Source organism: Podarcis tiliguerta (genome assembly GCF_965153285.1).
Source record: "Podarcis tiliguerta genome assembly, chromosome: 16".
Classification (NCBI taxonomy): domain Eukaryota; kingdom Metazoa; phylum Chordata; class Lepidosauria; order Squamata; family Lacertidae; genus Podarcis; species Podarcis tiliguerta.
In genome coordinates, this window is record NC_139549.1 from 30,386,428 (window position 1) to 30,412,065 (window position 25,638).

At 47.4% G+C, this 25,638-nt stretch overlaps 2 protein-coding genes across 2 annotated transcripts in view; one reads left to right on the forward strand and one right to left on the reverse strand.

Annotated features, from left to right (window-relative positions):
* The window catches only part of LOC310666847 (septin-2), a 63,750-nt gene extending 44,102 nt beyond the window's left edge, over positions 1–19,648 (forward strand). Inside the window, exons 12-13 of the mRNA XM_083418350.1 lie at positions 7,644–7,735; positions 18,386–19,648. Coding sequence (XP_083274476.1) covers positions 7,644–7,712 — 69 coding nt within the window. The 3' untranslated portion in view covers positions 7,713–7,735; positions 18,386–19,648. The remainder of the gene's footprint in view (positions 1–7,643; positions 7,736–18,385) is intronic.
* HIRA (histone cell cycle regulator) overlaps positions 1–25,638 on the reverse strand; it is a 378,609-nt gene that overhangs the window by 223,071 nt on the left and 129,900 nt on the right. The gene's annotated exons all lie outside the window — the stretch shown is intronic.

Below are 25,638 nucleotides of genomic sequence, written 5' to 3' on the forward strand. Positions count from 1 at the left end.
AGGTTGAACTAGGACAGAGGTGTAGCCAGCGTGGTGTTCTCTGGATGTTCTTGGGTAATTTGCATCAAGCCTCCTCAGCATTTCAAATGGCCAGTGATTGAGTTGTGGTATAAGAACATCTGGAGGACCCATGTTGGCTACCACTGAACTAGAACAGAAAGTCTCAAAGGCCACTACTGGAAGGTATCATCCTATAGCACTCTGATCTGAAGACTGACCTTATGTCTCTTGCTCAACATTTATACATCTAGCTTAAATCATTTTCTCTTGCTCTGTGCTGCATTAGCTTCTTAAAGCAGTCTTCGTTTTGGAAAATAACCGACATTCTAAAGTAATGCAGAGCAGCTCGTAAATAAACAGTGCTTAGCTAGCAGTAAACATATTCTGTAATTTAACACGCATGGCTGTACCGTGTGCACGTCAACTTCTATTTTCCCTCTTCGGCCTCACTATATATCCTATTTCTAGAAATGTTGCTTTTTTATATTGCAGATTATTAAACCAAAATAAACGCAAGCCTGTACTTAAGGAAGCCACAAGGGGGCGTAATGTGGTACAGGCTTGGCTGCTGTCAACTCCCCAAGGGCTGATAAATAAGTAGATAATGTAGGAATTTGGGAAAGCCAGAAGATAATATTTAACACGAAGCAGTAAGCAGAGCAGGGGCACAAATATAAAAGTTCAGTGTGAAGTGAAATTATTCACCCTTGGAGAAATTAGCACTGATAACAGATGAATAACAGAGGAGTTAACTGTGTTAGTCTGTTACAACAAGATCTCCAAGGTACATTTATGACTCTGCTGGTTTTAACAAGTTTAGGGGGCTTGCTTTTTGAAATGCAGTTGATTATTACATTTACAGTTGCACAAAGCATTCATGCCACAGTTGATCTGTAAGTCTTTGAGGTGCAATGAAACACTCTTCTCTTGTTCGCATGAATGAGAGATATTGATTTGATTCTGCTGCTTAGGATGTGGGGTCAAGAAGATAACCTTGCTAATTCTGAGAAATGCATGCCAACCAGAACCTGGTGATTAGAAGCTATGGGACTCTCCAGTCCTGGCAGACTGTGACCCTTTCCATGAGTTCAAAAGATAGGGTGTGGGCATAAAGTGTGTAGGAGGAACGGACACACCTTGAAGTTGTCCTCTTAGGGCAGAGGGGACAGGGATGTAGGAAGGCATTGTTTTTTGTTCTGCCTTGTAGTCACATGCAGCGCTGTTTCCACTCTGCTGCAATTCATCTTCCACCAAAACCCATGTTAATCGTCTTCCATGGTGAAATTATGTAAGTGATTTATGCAATTATTTATGTATTGTTTGTGGACTGAAGCAAACGCAACAGCAAATACCAATGGTGTTTGCTGGGTAGATTATTACTGTTCCAGACGGGACAAATAAGCAACCCACTGCTAATTTCCTCTCCCGTTTCCCCCCCATCAGAATTCACCAACATCCATAGTGGGGGTGGTGGCGACGCCTGCACATCTGCTCCTGAACACACACACTGTGTTTGCAAGTGTTCAAAGAATGCATGGACAGGGCTTATCATTAGCAAGATCCAGATCTGCTTAAAAGCTGCCAGCCTGGGAGGATGGACCACAGCATGTCCTCTGCCTTTGCCTTCTCATTTGTCTGTCTTAAAGTGCAGGGGTGGCTAACCTTTTTTTGGCCCGAGGGCTGCATTCATCCTTGGCCAAGCCCTCCGGGGGCCACTTGCCAGTGTTGGGTATGGCCCAAATTGGGTGTGAGCTCCCCATGCCCGCTTCCTCCTTAGCCGATCCATGTAGATTATCAGGGTGGGGGAAATTTCTGTCCCTGTTACAGAACTGGGCTGAATAGGCAGGTGCCCCCACGAGCACTGTGCTTATTTCACAAAATTAAAATATTCCTTGCTGTTGCAGCTTAAGCTGCAGTAGCAGTAGTAGTAATAATACAGTGGTGCCTCGCAAGACGAAATTAATTCGTTCTGCGAGTTTTTTCGTCTTGTGAATTTTTTCGTCTTGCAAAGCACCACTGTGCATTGACGGTTTCCCATAGGAATGCATTGACGGTTTTAAAAAAAGGCGCAAGACGTTTTCGTCTTGCGAAGCAAGCCCATAGGGAAATTCGTCTTGCGAAGCAACTCAGAAAACGAAAAACTCATTCGTCTTGCGAGGCATTCGTCTTGCGAGGTACCACTGTAATAATAATAATAATAATAATAATAATAATAATAATAATAATAATAATAATACCCTGCCCATCCGGCTGTGTTTCCCCCAACCACTCTGGGTGGTTCCCAACAGATTAAAAACAGAATAAAACAAACTTCCCTAAGCAGGGCTGCCTTGAGATGTCTTCTAAAAGTCAGATAGTTGCTTATTTCCTTGAAATCTGATGAGAGGGCGTTCCACAGGGCGGGTGCCACCACCAAGAAGGCCCTCTGCCTGGTTCCCTGTAATGTTGCATCTCGCAGTGAGGGAACCTCCAGAAGGCCCTCAGAGCTGGACCTCAGTGTCCAGTTCCAAGCCCTTTTGGAGGGTGAGGTTAGCCACCCTTGTTCCACAGTGGCCATTGAGTTGCCTCTGGGAAGCCCAGAATAGGACATGAGTACACTGGCTTCAGTGAGTCTTTGGTGGCCTGCTGTCTTTCATACCTGATGGCGCAGGGCAAAAACTTCCAATTTCTGCATTGGTTCTCATGTAGCAAGGGACTTTTCTGAGTTGTCTGTTCAAAGTTCTTAGATTCCCCCTGCCTTGCCCCACAGATGGCTTATTTTCAGGTTTTCTAAATTCTTGTTAATTTTTTTTTGGGGGGGGGAAAGGGGGACAATAATTTTGCGGCCTTTATTGTTCAACTTGTTCTAAACGCAAAGATGGGGGAGAAAACTGTTGTCCATAAATAGCTGGGGCGCAGCAGCTTGTCACACTTGAAGAATGTCTCTTTTATGATGCCCAAAGAAGTCCCATGGAAAAAACACGTTTCCCGCGGGAGACTTGAAAAAAATAAGCATTAAAACTGGCTTCTGATTGTGTGTGGGTTTTTTGGCCTGTGCGCAGCGAGATTAGTGGCTAGTTAAAAATACCTTGAATACCAAAGAGTGCATTTAGCATCGTGGGAACGTCTTCCTGTTATTTTCTTCTCCACGGCCCTGAAACTTCTCTTGGTCCTTCACCCTGCAATCCTCTGCTGGGTTTTATTAGTTAAGAGGTGGCTATTTCTGTCTCTCTCAGTTTTAGTTGGCTAAACGGCTGACAGGCTCTGCAGCGGTCCTGGTTGTCTCCTATTTTTTCCTTTCCTTTTGTCCATAGTAGGGCCTTGTATGATCTACTGGAGGAATCTCTGTGGCTCAGTTGTGCTGGACAACTAGTCAAAACATGCCCTCCATCAAATAAATAGCCGCTTGTACCCATGATGTATAGGGACGCGGGTGGCGCTGTGGGTAAAAGCCTCAGCACCTAGGGCTTGCCGATCGAAAGGTCGGCGGTTCGAATCCCTGCGGCGGGGTGCGCTCCCGTTGTTCGGTCCCAGCGCCTGCCAACCTAGCAGTTCGAAAGCACCTCCGGGTGCAAGTAGATAAATAGGGACCGCTTACTAGCGGGAAGGTAAACGGCGTTTCCGTGTGCGGCTCTGGCTCGCCAGAGCAGCGATGTCACGCTGGCCACGTGACCCGGAAGTGTCTTCGGACAGCGCTGGCCCTTGGCCTCTTTGAGTGAGATGGGCGCACAACCCTAGAGTCTGGCAAGACTGGCCCGTACGGGCAGGGGTACCTTTACCTTACCCATGATGTATAAGACTAGAAATGCATGCAGTTTATTTGAATGTTTTGTAATACAGTGGTACCTTGGGTTACATACGCTTCAGGTTACATACGCGTCAGGTTACAGACTCTGCTAACCCAGAAATAGTGCTTCAGGTTAAGAACTTTGCTTCAGGATGAGAACAGAAATTGTGCAGTGGCGGTGCGGCGGCAGTGGGAGGCCCCATTAGCTAAAGTGGTGCTTCAGGTTAAGAACAGTTTCAGGTTAAGAACGGACCTCTGGAATGAATTAAGTACTTAACCCGAGGTACCACTGTATACACCATATAGTCCCATTATTGGGGTGTTAGGGGAGGGGTGGTACCCCTGGTGGGGGGCACGCCATGCCCCTGGGTTAGTTTGTCTGCCTAATTATTATTATTATTATTATTATTATTATTATTATTATTATTATTTATACTCCGTCCATCTGGACCTCAGTGTCCAGGCAGAATGATGGAGGTGCCTTGCACTCGGTTCTCACCTGTGGCTTCTAAAAGCTGTCAGCATGTGACAGTGGATACACCCCAGGAATGGCTTCAATTAGCCAGCTAAACCAGGTGAGGGTCGTTGATGGGTCCCAAACCCTCAGTGAGTTAGGGGCTTCCCCTGCAAGCGCAGATGGCCCCTGGCAGATTGTGGGTCCAAGGGTCAAGAAAGCTGTTTCTGCATGTGCTGTAAAGGGAAGTGAGGGGCAGATGAGGCTCATCAACCTGGGAAGGTAGCTCATCTAGGACAGCCTTTCTCAACCTGTGGCTCCCCAGATGTTGTTGAACTACAACTCCCATCACCCCCAGCTAGCAAGGCCAGAGCTCAGGATGATGGGAGTTGTAGTCCAACAACACCTGGGGACCCACAGGTTGAGAACTGCTGATCTAGGAGAAGGAAAACTCTGATCCTACACCTCTGCTGCCTTGTGGGATATATTTGGGGGGAGAAAAGGTGAAGGATTAAACCCTACACAAATCCAGAGCGGAGTCCCTCAAGACTCTTGGATAACGCCCTGTATGCCGCCTCCCAGCTACTCCTGCAGGCAAGCTGGTGCCGAATATATTGCTTTCCTTTCCTTTGGACCCCATCAGCAGAGCCATCAATCCACCACCAATCACCTGCCTCTATCTCATTTGGTGGAGATGCCCTGAGCAGGGCCTTGACATGGGCTCTGAATCATGGCTGCTCACGTGCTCTTTCCTCGGCCTGTTTTTCAAATCAGTTGAAGCAGACATCCTTTCCTATGGATGGTTGAGCTTCCTGCTTTTACTTTCTGCCAACCAGCATGAGTGTGTGTGTGTGTGTGTGTTTGCGCGCACACATATACACACACACACTCGCAGGGAGAGAGGGGAAAGGGAGCTCGTTTTCTGCCCTGAATATTTATGAGAGGCTCTTTGTTTCCTCCTCGTAAAGGTAAATGTCACGAGGCCAGATCATTTCAGTTCTTTACATGGAACGTAGGATGAGCAGTCTGCCTTGAAAAGCTCCTGCCGGCACCGCTGAGCAGATGGGTTTTAATGATACTGTCAGTTTAGAGTGTTGAAAACGATTGCTCATTCCCAAAGGGAATGTGTCCCCCCACCCCCAAGAGGGTGCATTCAATGCAACCTTGTTAGGGGTCACTGAAATTAAGTCTTGTGTATAAATACAAGCAGGAGGGACACGGGTGGCGCTGTGGGTAAAAGCCTCAGCGCCTAGGGCTTGCCGATCGAAAGGTCGGCGGTTCGAATCCCCGCAGCGGGGTGCGCTCCCGTTGTTCGGTACCAGCGCCTGCCAACCTAGCAGTTCGAAAGCACCCCTGGGTGCGAGTAGATAAATAGGGACCGCTTACTAGCAGGAAGGTAAACGGCGTTTCCGTGTGCGGCTCTGGCTCGCCAGAGCAGCTTCGTCACGCTGGCCACGTGACCCGGAAGTGTCTTCGGACAGCGCTGGCCCCCGGCCTCTTGAGTGAGATGGGCGCACAACCCTAGAGTCTGTCAAGACTGGCCCGTACGGGCAGGGGTACCTTTACCTTTATAAATACAAGCAGCAGTCTTATCCACCAGCCTGGTGCCTTCTCAGTGTTCTGAACTACAACTCCCACCAGCTCCTGCCAGGCAGGCAAAGAACACATCCCCTGGCCTCGCTGCCCTTGGAGAAAAGAGGCGGGGCTTTGGCTAGGGCCAGCTCCAGGTTTGAGGAGGCTTTGGCCAAAGTGCCTTCCTCTGCCCGAGCACCCTGGAAAAAATGTATCTGGTAGTGGTGAGTCGCAGCAATGATAGGTGACTGAGACTAACTGCCATTTTCATTTCCCACAATGACCCAGTACAGTGTTACCTCGGGTTACAAACGCTTCAGGTGACGCATTCCGCAAACCCAGAAATAGTGCTTCAGGTTAAGAACTTTGCTTCAGGATAAGAACAGAAGTCGGGCTCCGGCGGCGCGGCAGCAGCAGGAGGCCCCATTAGCTAAAGTGGTGCTTCAGGTTAAAAACAGTTTCAGGTTAAGAATGGACCTCCGGAACGAATTAAGTACTTAACCCGAGGTACCACTGTATTATGGTTTTGGAGCCTTTTGGGAAACTTGAATGGCAGCTAAACCCAGCTGCCTGAAAAGGGTTGTTGTGGTTGTTGTTAAAAAAGTGTCTTAGAGAACATAGAATCGTTGAATTGTAGAGTTGGAAGGGAACACGAGGGTCCTCTAGCCTAACCCCCTGCAATGCAGGAATCGATCAATCAATCAATCAATCAATCAATCAATCTTTATTACGGTCCAGAGACCCAACAAATCGTTACAAAGCAATGCACAATTCAGACAGCCTACCTCCAGGTTAAACAAGCATTGCAATGCAGGAATCTTTTGCTCAGTGTGAGATTAAGAGTCTCATGTGCTACTTACTTAACTATTCATGTTAGTTTTATGCCCCGATGAAGCTGTGGCAGCTTTCTGAGGATGCCAGGTGCTCCTGATAGCCCCAATTTAATATTATATATGCAAAAAGGCTGACAGTCCTGTTGATTTGATGTGCCTTCTCTATTTCCTGTTCCCATAAATGTCCCTGCCTTTCCTCCCATGAATTCCTTTCCTTACTGACTATTTGTATTTTTAATGTATTTATATCCCTGATCTCCGACGAATTACAGTTAAGGTAGCTTATGAAAATAATAAAACAAGGAATTATAGCTCCTTTAAGTGTTAGTAATTTTTAAGAGCCATCACGATAAAATGCAAGAAGAAGAAGAAGAAGAGTTTGGATTTGATATCCCGCCTTTCACTCCCTTTAAGGAGTCTCAAAGCGGCTAACATTCTCCTTTCCCTTCCTCCCCCACAACAAACACTCTGTGAGGTGAGTGGGGCTGAGAGACTTCAAAGAAGTGTGACTGGCCCAAGGTCACCCAGCAGCTGCATGTGGAGGAGCGGAGACGCGAACCCGGTTCCCCAGATTACGAGACTACCGCTCTTAACCACTACACCACACTGGCTCACAAGAAGCGGCTGCAACAGGATAAGGCAATGCAACTGCCAGCTCTCTGCCTTAGGGCTTCTGTTATGACAGGCCTTAGGCCAGGCTGCAACTCACCAGTTTGCTAACCCACCAGTTCAGAGTTGATGAGCCTGCTGCCCCTCCAGATTCTGTACTGGCCCTGCTGCGGTGTGGTTGGTGGGCCTGGGGAACTGGTGTCCCAACAACATTTGGAGGGCTACATGTTACCCCCACCCCTAAGCTAGTTGAAAACCAGGGCCCTAGTTGACAAAGCAGAGGCAAACACGCTGGCCAAATCAAACCCTGCAAGATAGGTTTTCATGGCATTTGTTTTAACTGTGCTAGGAACCTGTTTAAATTGTGCTGGGCATTTAGAATTCTCTTTCCTTTCCTGCCTTCATACAGTTGCGTCGCATGCAGGAGATGATTGCTCACATGCAAGCCCAGATGAGGCTGAAGCCTGGCGACGAGTGAGACGGTTCACCAGGCCGCTGACGGTAGGTGTCACTTCACATTTTGGAGGCCTTGGCTCTAAAAGTGCATGCAGGTCAATCTTCAGCAGCAGCAACGAAAAAACAGTGGTGGTGGGGGTACATCTCCTTGGAAAATAAAAGAGCAACAACCGTAAGCACGCAGAGGAATGACTAGGCTGGCAGTTTTGTGTCAACGAGAAAATGCAAAGCAGTACGATCAGATTAAATTCCAGCTTTCTGTAATAAATGGATTTGTGTATATGGTTCCTTTGGTCCTCGAGGGGCCATCGGGCTACATTGCACAGCTTGGCAGGAATGAGCCCTGCCTGGAGGCCTCTTCTGGCTTCAGAAAGGTAGGTACACTTCTCATGTTTTCCCCCTAAACTATGGAAATCGAAAACATAGGGGGGGAAGCACACGAAGTTTGTTGCTACTGTTGCTGAATGCTCAAATTTTAAGACACCCAGCTTTGGTTTGCTGGTCCTCTGGAATGTAAAGCCTGAGTAAAAATGGTTTATATTCTACCTTTTGACCGCGTGACAAGCTGCCAACATTCCAGCCCTTAAATAAGGAGTTTTTTGTTGCCTCTACTTGAACCTTTGCTTTTCCTGTTTGCATTAAAAGCACACGCACACAGCCTTTCTACTTTGTTGTAGACATCTTAGCTAGCTACAAACCACTTTCCACAATTCAGGAAGCCTGTTCTGCCATTTCACCAAGAAGCTAAACAGTTGATGCGGTTTAAGAACACTTAGGGGTTTTTTTGTTCAAATTACTGGACGGGAACAAAGTTAGGCTTTCAGCAGCAATGGTAATAACGTCCTTTACCAAAATGGCACCTGCACGATTTCCCCAAACTCCAAGGTAATCATGGTAACTGAGGGGGGTTGCGGGGAGAGAAATAGGATTCATGGAACAAGTGAAGGCAAGGGAGGCGTTGCTGGGCTTTATGAATGAACGTATGAGGATTGGAAGCATCTGTCCACCTGTTCTTGAATGGACCTTCATGAATCCTTCCAGTCTCAGAGCTATTTTCAGACTGCATTTGCTTTTGCATTTAAAATATGAAAAGTCCTTTTCTACCAACATGGGGAGCACAAACTTGCCTTTGAATATAAAAGAAGACTCTTTAAAAACAAAAAACCCCAAAGCCCGCTACCTTGTAAAATCAAACCCATCTGCTTACAGTGGCAGCCAGGAAGTAGTTAAGGACCAGCTGGAATTCTGCTTAAGACAACACTGATGCTATCAGAGGTCTAAACGCCACAGCATTTGGCATTCTGAAAAAGCGATTCAATCATCCAGTCCAAGCCTTGTCCACCTCCTTGTGTGGCCTATTTTCCAGGAAGGAAAAGGAAGCCTGTTTTCAAAGTTGACTTGCTTCTTTCTGACTAGTATACAGTGAAGGTTGAGAAAGACAACAGGGGTTTTGTGTGTATTCAAAAGACCAAAAAACCTGTAGCATTGTTAAGAACCTGTTTTTAAGTTGCAAGCTATTTCAGAATTCTTAGGAGTGTTTTTACTGGAAGAAAAAAAAATCAGAGGAGCTTAAAAAAGACTAACAAATTTACGCTCGCATAAGTGTTTGTGGATGAGATGCTATTGCATCAGATGTGGTCCACATCTTGATAAAGTGGATTCTAGTCCACAAAAGCTTATGCCATCATAATAAGGTGCCACGGGAATCCTTCCTGTGTGTCCCCCCCCGGGGGTGTGTGTGTGTCAGATTAAGACAGCTACTCCTTTGGAAACTATTCAATGGAAGAAAGTATTCAGAAAGCCTTGCCCCCCCCGCTTGTGTTTAGAAGCCCACTTCTAATACAGTGGTGCCTCAGAAGACGAAATTAATTCGTTCTGCGAGTTTTTTTTGTTCTGCGAGCTTTTTCGTCTTGCGAAGCACTGCTGTGTATTGACGGTTTCCCATAGGAATGCATTGGCGGTTTTTTAAAAAAGGCGCAAGACGTTTTCGTCTTGCGAAGCAAGCCCATGGGGAAATCCGTCTTGCAAAGCAACTCAGAAAATGAAAAACTCTTTCGTCTTGCAAGTTTTTCGTCTTCCGAGGCATTTGTCTTGCGAGGTACCACTGTAATTGGTAGTGCACTTTTGAGATGTCTGTTCAAAACCTTACTGAAATGTTTACAGAATTGTGTGACTGTGAGAGGATCCACAGACAGACAGACACACACACACACACAGCTGAATGTGTGAATCCATTCATCCTTCAGAATTTGTAGCAGGAAGCCTGGATAAGGGTCATCCATGGCCACACCTTAGCTTGTGTTCTTCTAGAGCAGGGATGGGAAACCTCTGGCTCTCCAGATGCTGTTGGACTACGGCTCCCATCATCCCTGACCATTGACCACCCTGGCTGAGGCAGGAGTGCCAGCTTCGCCCCACGACTTTGGGTGCCCTGGGCCGTGGGTGCCATGCAGCGTGCATGGCCCTTGCGCTGAAATTTGTGGGAGCCCGGGCACTTCGTGGGGAATTTTGTGGGTGCTCAGGAGCCCACGGAGCCGGCATCTGTGAGCTGAGGCTGATGGAGGCTCAGCAGTATCTGTTCCCCATCCCTGTTCTAGGGGGGTGTTTAGCATTACAAGCCGAACTGCAGCCTACAGGCTACTGAATTGTTTAACACAGATGGCAAGCAGGAACATAGATAGCTGCCTTACACCAAGTCATTCCATTGGCCCACCTAGCTCAGCGCTGTCAACTAGGATTTGGGGCAGGGAGTCTTTCTCAGCAGCTGGTACTAATGCTATTGCACTGGCTCTGTCTTTTGGGGGGCCCAATTCAGAGTGCTGGTTTTGACTTGGAAAAGCCCTTCCCTGCTTAGGGTCAGTAGAGTTGAAGCATCACTCGAATGTGCCTGCCTGTATGTGAGGATGTAGAGGCCCTTCTGTGGATGTCTTTGTCATCTAAAGCCAGGCTTTCCATCCCTGGGATGGAAAAGATTCCCCACTCCTGCCGGAATGTTGTTTTCAGACTGCCTGAGATGTGCTTTTACTCTTCTTGTTCCCTCGGTCTAGTCTGTTACCACATGCCGTTTAGACAGACTTCTTTTGAGCTGATAGGAGCACTGGGAGTGGGTGTGGATGAGCACATCAGCACCAGTGCAAGCAAGACTGGGAATGTCTCCTGGCAGACTGGATCTGGGATCTGGGAGCCCAACCTCCAGCCCAGAAAGCGCAGTCCTGTCTGCACAGCACAGCAGAGAATCACGCTGTCAGCTGATGGATTTCCATCTCTTTCTCAACTCTGCAGGCTTCCCTTTTTTTTGGCAGCGGGCTCCAATAAAACAATCCCAAGCCTTTTTTTTCTTTTTTGAGTTTTCCAAATTAGACCAGCGCTTTATATTATTATTATTATAACTCACGGCATCTCAATCTGCCTGTGTTGCCGAAATAGCTGCGGTAAGGTGATAGAGATGGCTTTCTGTTTTTCTTTCTGGAAATGAGAATTAGCAACATAAATCTGCCTCCCCCTCCAGATTTTTTTGGCAAAGAATAATCTCCCATCACTAAATTAAAAACTTGCAAGATTGGATTGCCTTCATATTCTGCTCAGTTCGTTTAGGGCAGTCTGCCTTAACTTGTTGCCCTCCCTCCCATGTTGTTGGACTCCAAGTCCCATCAGCCCCAGCCAGCATTCCCAGTAGTCAAGGATGATGGAAGTTGTTGTCTGAGACATCAGGTTGAGGAAGGCTGATTTAACATAGCAACTGGGGTGTCTTTGGGACAGAGTCAAGAATTTAAACTCTGGAAAAGACTGCGACAATTAACTCATCCCACCTGTCTTGTAATGTTCCTGCATAACGATGGAAGAGTTTATTGTGTTTGGCTTTTTTTTTTAAGGGGGTGGGGGCGTCTTGAGCTGCTTTCGCCTAACTTGACCGTATTATCACAACGTGTGGTTTATCTTGCTTTTAAAGCCATTAGTCATGCTCCTGACAGGCACATTGCAAAGAACTGAAAAAACAGCCCACTCCCTACAATAATGGATACGTGGGGTTCTAAAAGAAAAATATGTGTGGCGTTGCCCTAGCAACCAGACTTTAATCATGGTCCGATGCCAAACTGATGTGATGAGAAAAGTCATCTCGGGGGGTTAGTGGGGGAGGAAGGATGTATTTGTGTCTGTAGCTTCTGATGCCTGGAATGTGAAGCTTAGGCAGAATTCTAGCCTTTTTGGAGCAACCACCTTGTAGCCTCCGGGGTGTTTTGCTAACCAAGGCAGGGTGAGCTGCCCCAACGCTCTGGCTCCCCTGCCTCGCCGTGAGTCACGCCGGCCCGTCTGCTTTGTTGCGTCTGCAGAAAATGTGTTGGGATTTGCTCCGATGAGGTTCACTTGCTGCTTGAAGCTTCCTCCGTCTTTTTGAAGGGTAATGCTGAAATAATGAAAAATTCCGGTTCTTTTTATGCTCTGCGAAGACGTAGAGATTTGTGGCTTTGAAAGAGGGAAGATTTTTCTGGGTGTTTTGTGGTTGCTTGGATCTGCGGATTACGCTCACATGGTAGTGATCTTCCTTAACATGAGGTCATTGCATGCTCCGGTGAGGTGGGAGCAACCCTTTTTCTCCTTAACTCATTAATCTTATGTGCATCCTGCCTTTCCTCCATGGAGCATGAGGCTCAGTATGTTGCACTCTCATATTCTCAACAGCCCTATGAGGTAAGCTTGGCAGAGAGAGAGACAGAGACAGAGACAGAGACAGAGAGTGTCAACTTCACCAAGGCTACCCACTGAGTTTTACGGCTGAGTGGGTTTCCCCTGATGTAAATCTCAGGTCTTAGATAGCTCAGTTAGTTAGAGCATGGTGCTGATAAACGCCAAGGCTGCATGTTGGATCCCCTTATAGAACAGCTGCATTTTCCTGCATTGCAGGGGGTTGGTCTAGATGACCCTCGGGTCCCTTCCAACTCTACAGTTTTTTTATTCTATAGCCTAACTATATTTTAATACGAACAAGCAGTGCACGCTGCTCAAAATCCCACTATTTGCGCCTTCCCACTTCTCACTGAGAGCAACAAACCATTAGACTTTTCTCGTTGGCCCAATTCGTGGCTCATGGTTTATTTCTACCAAACAACAAACCACTTGCGGTTTGTTTAGGGGGAAGGCCCTCTTGCCAGCAGCCACCTGCCCGAGCTCAGGAGATAATGAAGAACCCAGAGAATAGATTCTGGGGAAGATTGTGCTGTATCCCTTTAGCCCACAGGCACTGACAACAAGTAACACTGTTGAACAGTATTTTGGGAAGCATGAAATACTGTTGGGATGGAGTTTCTGGTGGAGCTCATGAGTAGTGTTTCGCTGGTTGCTCATCCGGAGGGCAAGTGGTGCGGTATGAAAGGGAGGAGTAAAGGAAATGGGGAGGATAACCTCCCCTATCTCTGTTCTTTCCGTTCTGTTTCTCTCAATGCCACCTTGATGGTGGGGATAGCAGTAGGAGTCATAGGAGACAGTTAGCATCCATGTAGAAAAAGGCAGGGAATCATCTAGGGCGTAAAAGGTTTCCCCCCCAGAGCCCTGAAATCCCTTTTATTCATTGGGTTTTTGTCCTTTCATCAGTTTTATCACTGTATCATAATCATGAGGACTAGGAACCTGCTTCTTTCCATTTAAAGACGGGAGGGTTGCATTCTGATACTTCAGGAAGCTGAAACGAAGCTCCAGATTTGTGGCCCATGTGTTAGTGTTCTTAACATCCTTGCATTGCTAGTGGGGGGAGGAAGGTGCTGTATATGATTTTAAAAGTACAATAACTAATATTGTGCTAAAAGAGGATTTGGGTTTTGTATTAAGCTTTTAATCCTTGAGGTAAGAGAGAACACAAACTGTTCAAGTAGGAGTGCTTTAAAAAAAAAAAAGCAGAGCCAAAACAAGTAATATCCTATGACTAGTGATCCATGTTTTATTTCTCCTCATGCGGCCAGTTTTTAAATGATTGTGAAAGTTTGGCTCCATGTGGCTTCCTCGTCTCCTCTAATCCTTTTGGTGTTAGTGTCATTTCACAATTTTTGTCAGTGATCTTTTTCAGGCGGAGTTGTGGTGTATCCTTTTGACTTCTGTAAGCTTCACCCCGCAAATTCCCTTTTTTTATTTTGTAAATGCAAAGAAGTGAAAATACCCAGAATGTTGGTGACTGATTGAAATACATCAATCGGTGTCACTGATGTGTTCAGGACAAAGGGAATGTTTCCAGATTTCATATTTTCTCTTGATGGCACACCTGCAACCCACGTGGAGAATTGTGTTGGTAAACAAACAGGAGGCTGGGGGAATTAGCAATCTTATCATTTTATTTATTCATTAACCCATCAATTTCTTTTATACCCCATCTTTCCGCCAAGGATCTCAAGGTGATCTACATGATTGTAGTCCCACCCACCCCACGGCCTCTGCACTTTATCCTTACAAAATATTTTATTCATTCATTCAGATCAGGCTTTCTCAACCTGTGGGTCCCCAGATGTTGTTGAACTACAACTCCCATCACCCTCAGCTAGCAAGGCCAGAGCTTAGGGATGATGGGAGCTGTAGTTCAATAACATCTGGGGACCCACAGGTTGAGAACCGCTGATCTAGATTACTATATCCTGCTTTGTAACCCTGAGAGGTGATCAAAGTAGCTTATGAACGATTATCTCAATAAAAAGAGCCCCATTCTGGTATCGGGGACAGAAACAACATGGTGTCCCCTATGGCGCCAGGATTTATTCATTTGCTATCCTCATCTGTGTTCCTCCCTTATGTTCCCCTTCTGCTTCTCCCTACCAGACAACAGCTTTGACTGATGTCCTCTGAGGCAAGGGAGTGGGGTTCAACAGCTGGAACCTTGTGAGAGAGGTTAGGCCAGGAGCGGCGAAGCTTTTTGACTCCATGGGCCAGAGCTTAATTAGAATTGGACTCACCGGCCAAATTCGGAAGGTGGGTGGGGTTCCCCACCTGTCAATCACATGGTGCCATAATGGCATTATAATGGCAAATCCCAAAGTCAGGACTTCAAAGCACCTTGCATGGTTCTGCGAAAAGGGAAAGGTTCTTCCCTCATTTTAGCATGTTAAAAAGGACCCCTCTGTTCTAGCAAGAGATTCTGATGCCTGCCTTTTCGTGATTCAGGGATGGGTGGACTTTGGAATCCCCTGCTAAAAGGGAGCTTTCTATCGTTTTAGTGGGGAATCCCATGCAGGTTTGCATGGACTGGTCTACTAAAATAATGGGGGGAAATGGTGGAATCAGTTTTAGTAGGGGATTGTGGTAGCAAACAGCTTCCTGAATCGATAGGAGGTTAGCCTGAAAGAGTGCTGAACAGAGCAGGGTTTAACCCTTGCTCATCAACGAAGAGGCAGCCAATTTACCTTGATCTACACCGCTTCCTAGGGACGCGGGTGGCGCTGTCGATTAAAGCCTCAGCGCCTAGGGCTTGCTGATCGAAAGGTCGGTGGTTTGAATCCCCGCGGCGGGGTGCGCTCCCGTTGTTCGGTCCCAGCGCCTGCCAACCTAGCAGTTCGAAAGCACCCCTGGGTGCAAGTAGATAAATAGGGACCGCTTACTAGCGGGAAGGTAAACAGCGTTTCCGTGTGCGGCTCTGGCTCGCCAGAGCAGCGATGTCACGCTGGCCACGTGACCCAGAAGTGTCTTCGGACAGCGCTGGCCCCCAGCCTCTTTGAGTGAGATGGGCGCACAACCCTAGAGTCTGTCAAGACTGGCCCGTACGGGCAGGGGTACCTTTACCTTTACACCGCTTCCTGCAAGTATGCTTTTCTATCCCAAGGGCTTCTTATGACATTTACATTCATAATACTCAGTTGCAGTGGACCAAGGGTTTTGTTTTGGCCTCTTGTGCGAGGTCTTGAGAGATTCGTGACTAACCCTTTCACCTGCTGTGGTGTAAGCTTTTCTGTCAATCCTGCCTCTGAGGCGAATGTCCCAAATATTTTAGCATCTTCCTCTGCTCTTACCTGGACTGCTCAACTATGTTCCCAGCACAGCTGCATAAATATCCACGGGTATGAAGTGGCCTCCTGCCAGAATTCTGCAATTCAGTCATGTTATAAAACAGCTTAACGGATTTGGATCGAAGCAGGGCGGTTATCAGGCAGACTCCCCCAACGTGGTGCCCTCCAGGTATTTTGGAATGCAACTCCTGACAGGCCTAGTCAGCACAGCCCTGCTGGCTGGGCCTGATGGGAGTTATAGTCCAGAACATCTGGGGTGGGGGGCGGCACTAGGTTGAAGAAAGCAGTTTTATTTCGCTTTAGTGGAGATGCCAGATGGGCTAGCTATTAACCTGTTAAGAAAGGAGAAACCCAGGGCTTTCAGACCAGGGAGTGCCCTGGTGCTCATCTGAAAGTGAAACCTGTTAGGAGTAACTGCAAGGCTTGTGGCTGCAGTTCAGTAGATGAGAACAGAAAAATCCTGCTTGATTAGGCCAAAGGCCCATCCTAGTGCAGCACTCTGTTCTCACAGTGGCCAGCCAAATTCCTACAGGAAGCCCCTAACTTAAGCAGGACCTAACTGCAGGTTCAAGTTGTTCCTGAACTGAAGGGCCTAGTTGAGTTTCCTCCCAAACTTGGGTCTCCAGCTGTTTTTGGACTACAGTTCCCACCATCCCTGGCCACTGGTCTTGCTAGCTAGGGATGATGGGAGTTGTAGTCCAAAAACAGCTGGAGACCCAAGTTTGGGAAACGCTGGCCTAGCCCTTAAGACTACCCACCTCCAGCACTCTTTTTTGCATGCTGTGATGCCTCACAAACTTTGTTCTAACATCAAAATATGGAATTTGAACAGCGCACTCTTTCAGGGATGGTCATTAGCCTATCTCGACTTTCTGTTTCCCCAAATCCCTCCCCTGAATTACGGCAGGCAGTAATTCAGCAAGTCATGGGATCTGGAAGCAAGCACCCTGGAGGGGCTGCTACAGCTTCTCCCTCTGATTACCTTCGCCATGGCAATTGGTAGCTGGGGGGGGGGGGGGAGTCTAAACTGGGGCTGGATCCAGGAATAGTGGAACAGAGCTTGACTGCTGCTTCCTGTCCTTTCATGGCCTCGGCAATAAATAAAGGCGTGTTAAGGTGTCAACCTGTTAACTTTGCCGTTCCAGCGCTTATCTGTCAGTGTGTAACGTCTGATTTAAAAATATGACTCTTCTGGGGAAACCAACAGTGTCAAGGCAGGACTGCAACATTTACAGCGAGCAGAATTTAGAGCTGGTTGCAGCTGCCGAGCCCACAGTGTACTGTTGCAAAGGTCCTTCGAAACAGCAACAGCAGTGGTTTAGGTCAGGGGTAGGAGCGTGCCCGCCAGATGTTGCAGACTAAAATGCTCATCACCCCCAGAATGTGTGAAGCAGGGCCATTGAGGGTCTGGGGAGAACAGGGTATGGCTTGGTTAAAGCTCTACGGCTGACATAGAGAAGCCTGGATGGCTGCATTTGGGCCCTGGGCCTGACATCCCCCCCCACCCCTGCCTGAAAGTTCTCTAACTGCACTATGCCTTGGTGAGTAATTTAGCAGAATATGGCCAGCCTGCTTTCAAAAAAATGTCTCCCCAAGTAGAAGGATAAAAAGGCTGACGTTTTCAAATCTGGGAATTCAAAGTGGAAACCTGAGATAGTCCCGGGGCGAGGGGAGGGTGGGTCTGCAGCCCTGCCCTCCCTCTTTTTACGGTTCTTCAGACCCTCCCTGGCCTAATTCTCTTGCCAAAGATCTCTGGACTCAGATTCCTCGTTTCCCATTTTGCTCTTGCCCTGTTTTTCAATTAGGACACAGTGCCTAACCCAGCACAACTGGCACTTTCTCAAAGAAACTGGAAAAACAAGATGCTGCTGCTGCTGCTGCTGGATTGTGTCTAATAAAATGTAATCTGCCCTGGAGCAAATTTAGGTAGCTTTCCCTTAATTTTAGTCTGCTTCCAGGAAATTGGCAGGATAGGTTTTTTTTTTCCAGGTTCCTCCCTTTCTTAAAATAAAAATAAAAATGTGTGTGGTGCCTAACTATTGAAAGGGCTAAATTGACAATATAATAACAATAACAGATAATATCCTGCCTTTTTCCCAGACTGGGACTCAAGGCAGCTTATGTATACCCACACACAAAACACCACACACACACACACTGGTATCATTCGCATGATTTGGAGGCAGACAGCATGTGCACAACTTCGTATGTTTGAACTGCTCGGATGTTTAGTAACTGCTATTACTATTTAATTTAGATGCCAGAATGGCTGCTAAGTAGTTTGCAACTATGAAATCAATGCACAATCAAATCAATGCATAATTAAGTCAACACGTAATTAAAATACGCAATTACAAATCCATTGGGGCATTAACCTATCCTTAATTAAAATTACAATAAAACAAAGAGTAAAACTAAAATAAAATGTTTAAACTCTCAAAACCGTAAAATTGCAGGTTCCATTCAGGGAAATGCTTGAGTAAACAGGTGAGTCTTCTGGAGCCGGCGGCATGCCAACACTGATGGGGGGGAGCTCTGGTATTTCAGTGGGGGAGGGCATGTCCTGCATTGAGAGCACGAAAGCCAATACCAGGGAATTGTGTCCATGGGAAAGTTTTCTGTTTCTTTCAATAGAATGGATCTGTGCTGTGTTCGTTTGCACAGGGTGATCTACCTGTGGAAGGAAGTCTACGGCCTTTTCTTCTTTTTCTTACAGTGGCTACTCAATGCTCTTAAAATGGGTCAGTGCTTTATCTGAAACTGAACGGTGACACTAGTGAAACGCCAGTGGATCATGCCTGGACGCAGGGCTGGATGCTACGAGGAGCAGCTGGCGGTCTTGAAGATCATATTGGAAAGCAGCTTCTCTTCTTCTCCGCGTATATATATATATACCTCTCCTTAATCATGTTGCTTATATCACCCTGTTGGTAATAATATGCTCGTGCTTATAATGTGGGACTTACTTTTCCTTATCTTTCCCTCTCTCCTTTTTATTATTATTCAAAAGCAAATATGCCATTTTGTATGCAGTCGGCTTTGAGAGTAGGTTGATGACCCATGTTCTGTTTTGTTTAGCTAGGCTAACATGATACCTTTTTTTGTGTGTGTGTGGCAACTTTCTTACTAAAAGACGCGGTGACCTGTTTACCATAAATGTCTGCAGTCTCCTAACTACATTTTGTTTAGGCTTTGTTGTAACCATTGTGTAACTTGTTGCTAGTTTACAACAGCCCCGTCCGCACTGTATGTTTAAAGCAGTACCACCCCACTTTTAAACAGTCACAGCTTCCCCCAAAGAATGCTGGGATATGTAGTTTGTTAAGGGTGCTGAGAATAGGAGTCTCCTAATAACTCTTGGTCCCCTTAACAAACCACAGTCCCCAGGATTCTTTGGGGGAACTCATGACTGTTTAAAATGGAATGATGCTACTTTGAGTGCTTATGGGACCAACATTCTTCTCTCACTAAAAAAAAATGTCTGTCTCTGTAAGCCAGTCTTTGCCAACCTAACACCCTCCAGATGTGTTGGCATACAGTTTCCACCAGCCCGAGCCAATGGGCTAGTGGGAATTGTAGTGCAAAACATCTGGAAGGCGCTAGGTCAGTGAAGGCTGTGTTGTCACCTGTGCTTTGGCTCTCTGGGGTAGAATTCCCCTTGGTGCTTCCTGGTTTTTTTTAATTATTATTATAAAAATACAAATAAACGGTACAGAACACTAAAGTGATGGGGGAGGATGAGCCATCCTTTTACCCGCGATGCCTTAAAATCATGCAAATGTCTTAACATGCCAAATATTCTCAGAGGCCTCCTAGAAGATCCGCCTTGAATTTTTCAGGTACTAATTAGCAACCTTTTCTATCGGAACAGGTTTTGTTTTTCCTCGGTTGAAAGAACAACGGTATTTTCACAATTATTTTATATTGTATCATGACACTAAACATCCCTTTGCAGTTTTGTAATAAATTGAACAGACACAAGGGGAGGTAAAGCGTGTGGTTTTTTAAAATCCTTCTATTTTGGTTCACTAAACAAAATACGTCGGCAGAATCTGTAAAGACCCGGGGATGGGGGTCCTATGGCCCTCTGGTTGTGGTTGGACTACAACTCCCATCACCCCTGACCACCGTCCACGTTGGCTGGGGCAGATGGGTGTTGAAGTTCAGCCACATCTGGAGGACCACAGGATACCTACCCCTCTTCACTCTCCAGCCACAGTCTTCAGGAAAGTGACTGAGCCTGCACCCCCAAAATTCGGTTGGTGGGGTGGGGGTGGGGAATGAAAACACAATGCTAGTTAAAGTGTAAGAAGAGCCTGCTGGAGAATGGCCCATCTAGGCCAGGATGCTGTTCTTACAGCGGCCAATCAGATGCCTGTGGGGAACCTGCAAGCAGGGCCCAAACACAAGAGTACTGTACTCTCCTCTCCTGCAGTTTCCAGCAACTGGTTAGGCATGAGTGTGGCGTGTTCAAGTATAAAAGGTAAAGGTAAGGGACCCCTAGGGACGCTGGTGGTGCTGTGGTCTAAACCACTGAGCCTCAGGTCGGCGGTTCGAATCTCCGCAATGGGGTGAACTCCCATTGTTCTGTCCCAGGTCCTGCCAACCTAGCAGTTCAAAAGCACGCCAGTGCAAGTAGATAAATAGGTACCGCTCTGGCGGGAAGGTAAAACAGTGTATCTGTGCGCTGCTCTGGTTTCGGTGTTCCGATGCCCCAGAAGCAGCTTAGTCATGCCGGCCACATGACCCGGAAAAACTGTCTGTGGACAAACGTTGGCTCCCTCAGCCTGTAAAACGAGATGAGCGCCGCAACCTCAGAGTCGTTTACGACTGGACTTAACTGTCAGGGGTCCTTTGCCTTTACCTTTTTAAGGGACCCCTGGATGGTTAAGTTCAGTCAAAGGCGATTATGGGGTTGCGGCGCTCATCTCATTTTCAGGGGGAAGGAGCTGGTGTTTGTCCACAGACAGCTTTCCAGGTCATGTGGCCAGCAGGACTAAACCGCTTCCGGCGCAATGGAACACCTTGACGGAAACCAGGGCGCATGGAAATGCCGTTTACCTTCCCGCCACAGCAGTACCCATTTATCTACTTGCACTGGTGTGCTTTTGAACTGCTAGGTTGGCAGGAGCTGGGACAGAGCAATGAAAGCTCACTCCATCGTGTGGATTCAAACTGCCGACCTTCCAACTGGCAAGCCCAAGAGGCTAGGTGGTTTAGACCACAGTGCCACCCGCGTCACTCAAGTATGTACAGTTGTGTCCACAACTCTTTCACTGGTTAGCAAAAACGTTGGTGAGCCCTGATCAAAATAAAACACAAATGTGTAAAAACAAACCCACCTTAAATCCTATTATCATTCTTAGATACTTGCAAGGAAGAGACTGCTGTGCAGCTTTGCAGCAACCTAATTCTGACTTGAAAGTCACTGGGACTGATTCGTATAAGAACTTGGCTGGATCAGGCAAAGTGTCAATCTAGTCTAGGGTTACCAGATGTCCCCATTTCCCGATTTGCAAATAAGTCCCCGGACAAATTCCATCCCCGGAATGTCCCCAGATTTCATCTAATGTCCCCGGGAAACACAGCAGCGGCAGTCTCAGTAGCCTGGAGCAGTTGGCTTGGGCTGGTTTCAGGAGCTGCTCGGAAGTCCCCATATGATGGTGGTGATGGGGCTCTAAGATGCAGCTTCCGGGCTGACTCCACCTTCACTGACCCCAGCAACTAAACTGTGAACGAAGGCTTCATGCTGCCTATCGGAGCAGCCTCCCAACTCCTACTTGCTTGCAAGCAGGAGCGGGGTGGGGATCTCTCAGCTGTGAAGGGAGGCTTACGCTGCCTATCAGACCTTGCGTGCAGGCAGAGGGGGCAGGGATCTCTCAGTTAGGCAATGGGAAGCCTCCCTCCTGCTTGCACACAGGTAGGAATGGGATTGGGGCTGCTTCGATGAGAAGGGAGACATTGCGCTGCCCGAGCCTCACTGCCCTGACCCATCGCACACCGCTTCACCACCACCACCACCACCGAACCAATAACTCGGGGGCTGCCCAGGCTCATGGAGAAAGGAGATATGAGCCTCGGAGGAAGGGGAAACATGGTTGACGTCAAGGTGGTGGCCGCCCCTCTGCCACCACCATCGCTGCAGCATCAACATCCCGAACGTGTAGTATGTATGTATGTATGTATGTATGTATGTATTTAGTGTCCCTGGATTCATTGGAAAAAAATTGATAACCTTAATCTAGTCCAGCATCGTCTCCCCCTACAACTGGCCAAGCAGATGCCTCTAGGAAGCCCACAAGTAGGCAGCTGGGGCTGGTCCTTGAGGCAAATTGGGCTCTGCCCCACCAACCTCAGCCCGCCCCCACCTCTCTTGCCATCTTCCTTACAACCTGCCCAGAGGGGAGGGAACTGTTTGCTTCCTCCTCTCAAGTTTCAGTGTTGTAGAACTCAGCAAAGAGGAGGAATATGGGGGCAAAACCAGAATTAGTTGGCTCTGCCTCTTGCTCCACCTACCATTGGGCTCCCTGACCTTGCTTGCCACCCAAATGGGCACCAGCCATCCCCGGAAATGGGATATGCAAGGCAATTGCTCTCCCCTGCTCATTTTGGAAGTCATGGCACCCTTCTGTAGTTTTGCTGCAGCCCAATCCCGTGCCTATTTGTTCTGGAGCAAGTCTGTATTCACCAGAGCTTTCTCCCAAATAAATGTGCATAAGGAACACAGCTGTCTTACTGTGTTTTCATGGGGGAAACCCTTGCAGGGTGTTGGCCCCCCTCCAGAAATTGAAACTGATGTGGTAGTTTGGGTTGATCTTCGGCATGGATTGCTGATGGGAAAATAAACAAGTCACTGTCTTTGATTACCTAAACACTGAGCATACAAATAGTTCCCTAAAATCCCAGGGAATGTCAATGGGGAATCCATTTCTTAGGTTGCATATGCGCCATACATTCAAAGCACATTCCCCTCCTGCAAAGAAAACAGGACAGTGATTTCTTAAGGGTGTTGGGGATTGTAGCCTCTGTGAGGGGTAAACTATAGTTCCCGCAATTCTTCGGGGAGGAGGGATGTGCTTTAAATGTATGGTGTGCATTCAGCCTTATAAGGGAAGAACTTCAGCCAGGGTCTGAATCAAAGGGTCCATAAAGGCAAGAAAGATATGTAGATTAAAACCACGGACTATCACTGTTGAGGAAATGAGCTGTCATTCTCTTCACAGTAATGTAAACTCTTCTAAGCTTCCCATAGACTTGTTTCCTGAGTGCTCTGATTCTGCTTGGTGCTGGTGGTGTTGGCAGGGAAGAGAGGAGGGGATGAGATTTTCTTCCCCGTTGTGCCGTTGTGCCAGGAACTGCTGAGCCATTGCAAATGGCTTAGTAGCCCAGGTCTGACTCACAGGCTTTGCAGCCTCTATCCGAAGGCCCACATCCACACTCTGCATTCAAAGCAGTATCGTAGCACTTTAAAAAAAGCATGTCAGGTCGGCAGAATCCGAGACCAGGGAGAAGAGTCAGTGAAAGAAGATTGGAAGAAATTTAAAGACTATTTACAAAAACATTGTAAAATTAATGAATGTTAGAATGATGTTGGATTGAAGCTAAGTGGGATTTTTTAGTAGTAATGTTAAGGAATATGTAAAAATGGATTGTTAACAGGTGATAACTCAAAGTTATAATATATTAAGATAAAAGATAAGATAAAATTAAAGAGGGAAAGGATTTGCTGAATTAACCAATTGAACTGGAATGCAAGAAAGGGAGGTGTGGGGAGGTCAGGGAAACAAGTAAATGAAAGATAAGTCATGGAAAGACGGATTTGTTTTTAATTGTTCCTATTTTGTGTTTTCTTTTTCTTTTTTTCTTTTTTCTAACTTTTGTAATATATTGAAAACTTTAATAAATATCTTATAAAAAAAAAGAAAAAAAGCATGTCAGGAGCTGGAGTCAGGGGCAGGTCAGCAAGAAAATTTCTAGTGTCAGTGAACTCTTTATTCAAAGAAACCCAAGCAGACCTAGTGATCACAGCAACTCTTCCCAGTAGGTCTTGCCCAGGCTTCCTCAACCTCGGCCCTCCAGATGTTTTGAGACTACACTTCCCATCATCCCTGACCACTGGTCCTGCTAGCTAGGGATCATGGGAGTTGTAGGCCAAAAACATCTGGAGGGCCGAGGTTGAGGAATCCTGGTCTTGCCCCAATGAGGCAGTTGCGAGGACTGAAGGTCCCTGCCTTCCCGCTGCTCTCTAAGGCTCCATCCCCAGGTCCTTCCCCAGCAATCTGAAGCTCCTTCGTCTTGTCTCTCGTTGCTCTGCCCTCTTCATCTCTCTGCGTGTTCTGGGAGACTAGTGGAGATGGGAGCTGGTCACAGCAGGAGGGGGAGATTCCCTGTCTTCTTCAGCAGCCTGCCTCCACTCTGCATCTTGACTATCCTCTGATTCTGGACTGCTCTCTGCCCCAGCTTCTTCCTGCTCATGAAATCCTGTTGCCTCTTCACCTTCTGACACCACCTGTTCCCAGTCTGTTCCCTCTGACCACTCACCGCCATCCAACCCCCCCCTCCCGACTCTGAGCTGTCTTCCCTTGGGGGCTCCACAGCCGGTGCCTTCCACGTCTATCACTCCTCTGCATCCAGCCAGTCCATGACACATGACTTTCCCCAAAGCATCCTGGGAGCATCTGCTTCACCAGCATCTGGTGGTGGAGGCGGAGCCTTTCTCTCTCTCTCTGGAGACACATGCTAGTGGTGGGCGGGACTAAAACCAGCAGTGGGCAGGACCAAAGCCAAAGTGGGTGGGACTAGAGCAAAAAGTGGGTGGGGCAATCCCTTTCTCCCTCTCTTTTAGCCCTCCCACTCCCCATCTAGCAGCCCGCCAAGAGATGGAAGGATAGCTCTGAAATGATCTCTTGCAGACGTCTTCTGAGATTAAGTCAAGAGCTGCAAATTACCTCTCCCTCTGCCCCGTACTAGAGTGGGTGGCGGTGTGGTCTAAATCACAGAGCCTAGGGCTTGCCGATCAGAAGGTTGATGGTTCGAATCCCCGCAACGGGGTGAGCTCCCATTGCTTGGTCCCAGCTCTTGCCAACCTAGCAGTTCAAAAGTACGTCAAAGTGCAAGTAGATAAATAAGTACCGCTCCGGCGGGAAGGTAAACGGTGTTTCCGTGCGCTGCTCTAGTTCGCTAGAAGCGGCTTAGTCATGCTGGCCACATGACCCGGAAGCTGTACGCCGGCTCCCTCAGCCAGTAAAGTGAGATGAGCACCACAACCCCAGAGTCGTCCGTGACTGGACTTAATGGTCCTGGGTCCCTTTACCTTTACCTGTCCCGTACTAGAGCAGGCATGTCCAAACTTGGCCCTCCAGCTGTTTTGGGACTACAATTCCCATCATCCCTGACCACTGGTCCTGTTGGCTAGGGATGATGGGAGTTGTAGTCCCAAAACAGCTGGAGGGCCAAGTTTGGCCATTCCTATACTAGAGGAACCCTTGGTTGGATCCAGCCAGCAGGCCTCTTCTGTGGTGTTTTGCTAGGAGGAAACCCACCACGACACGGTCTCCTGAACAAGCTTTGAATTATCCATTTAGTCTGTATCCGACTTAAATTTCTGGTGGCAGGCTGTCAAACAATGTATAGATCTGACTCGGTGAGGTTGCCTTTTGTTGCGCAGCAGAGACTCAAACGGCTTTGCGGTTGTCTAGCCTTTAAAAAAATCATGCCAAAATGGACTCCATTTCTTCTTTCCCACCCCACCCCCATTGATTGAGTTGAACCGAGAACTCGAGAGGTTTCCAAGCAGCTTTGGTTACATGCATTTGTTGCGACAGGCCAGTGGCCAACTTTCTGAGCTTTTCTTCTTTGCGTCGTCATGAGGGAAGCATTTTATGCGGAAGAGGTGATGGAAGAAGGCCTGCGGTAATCGCTGCATCATTTCAAAAAGGTGGTATTTGATTATGGCAGCAGCCACTTGAA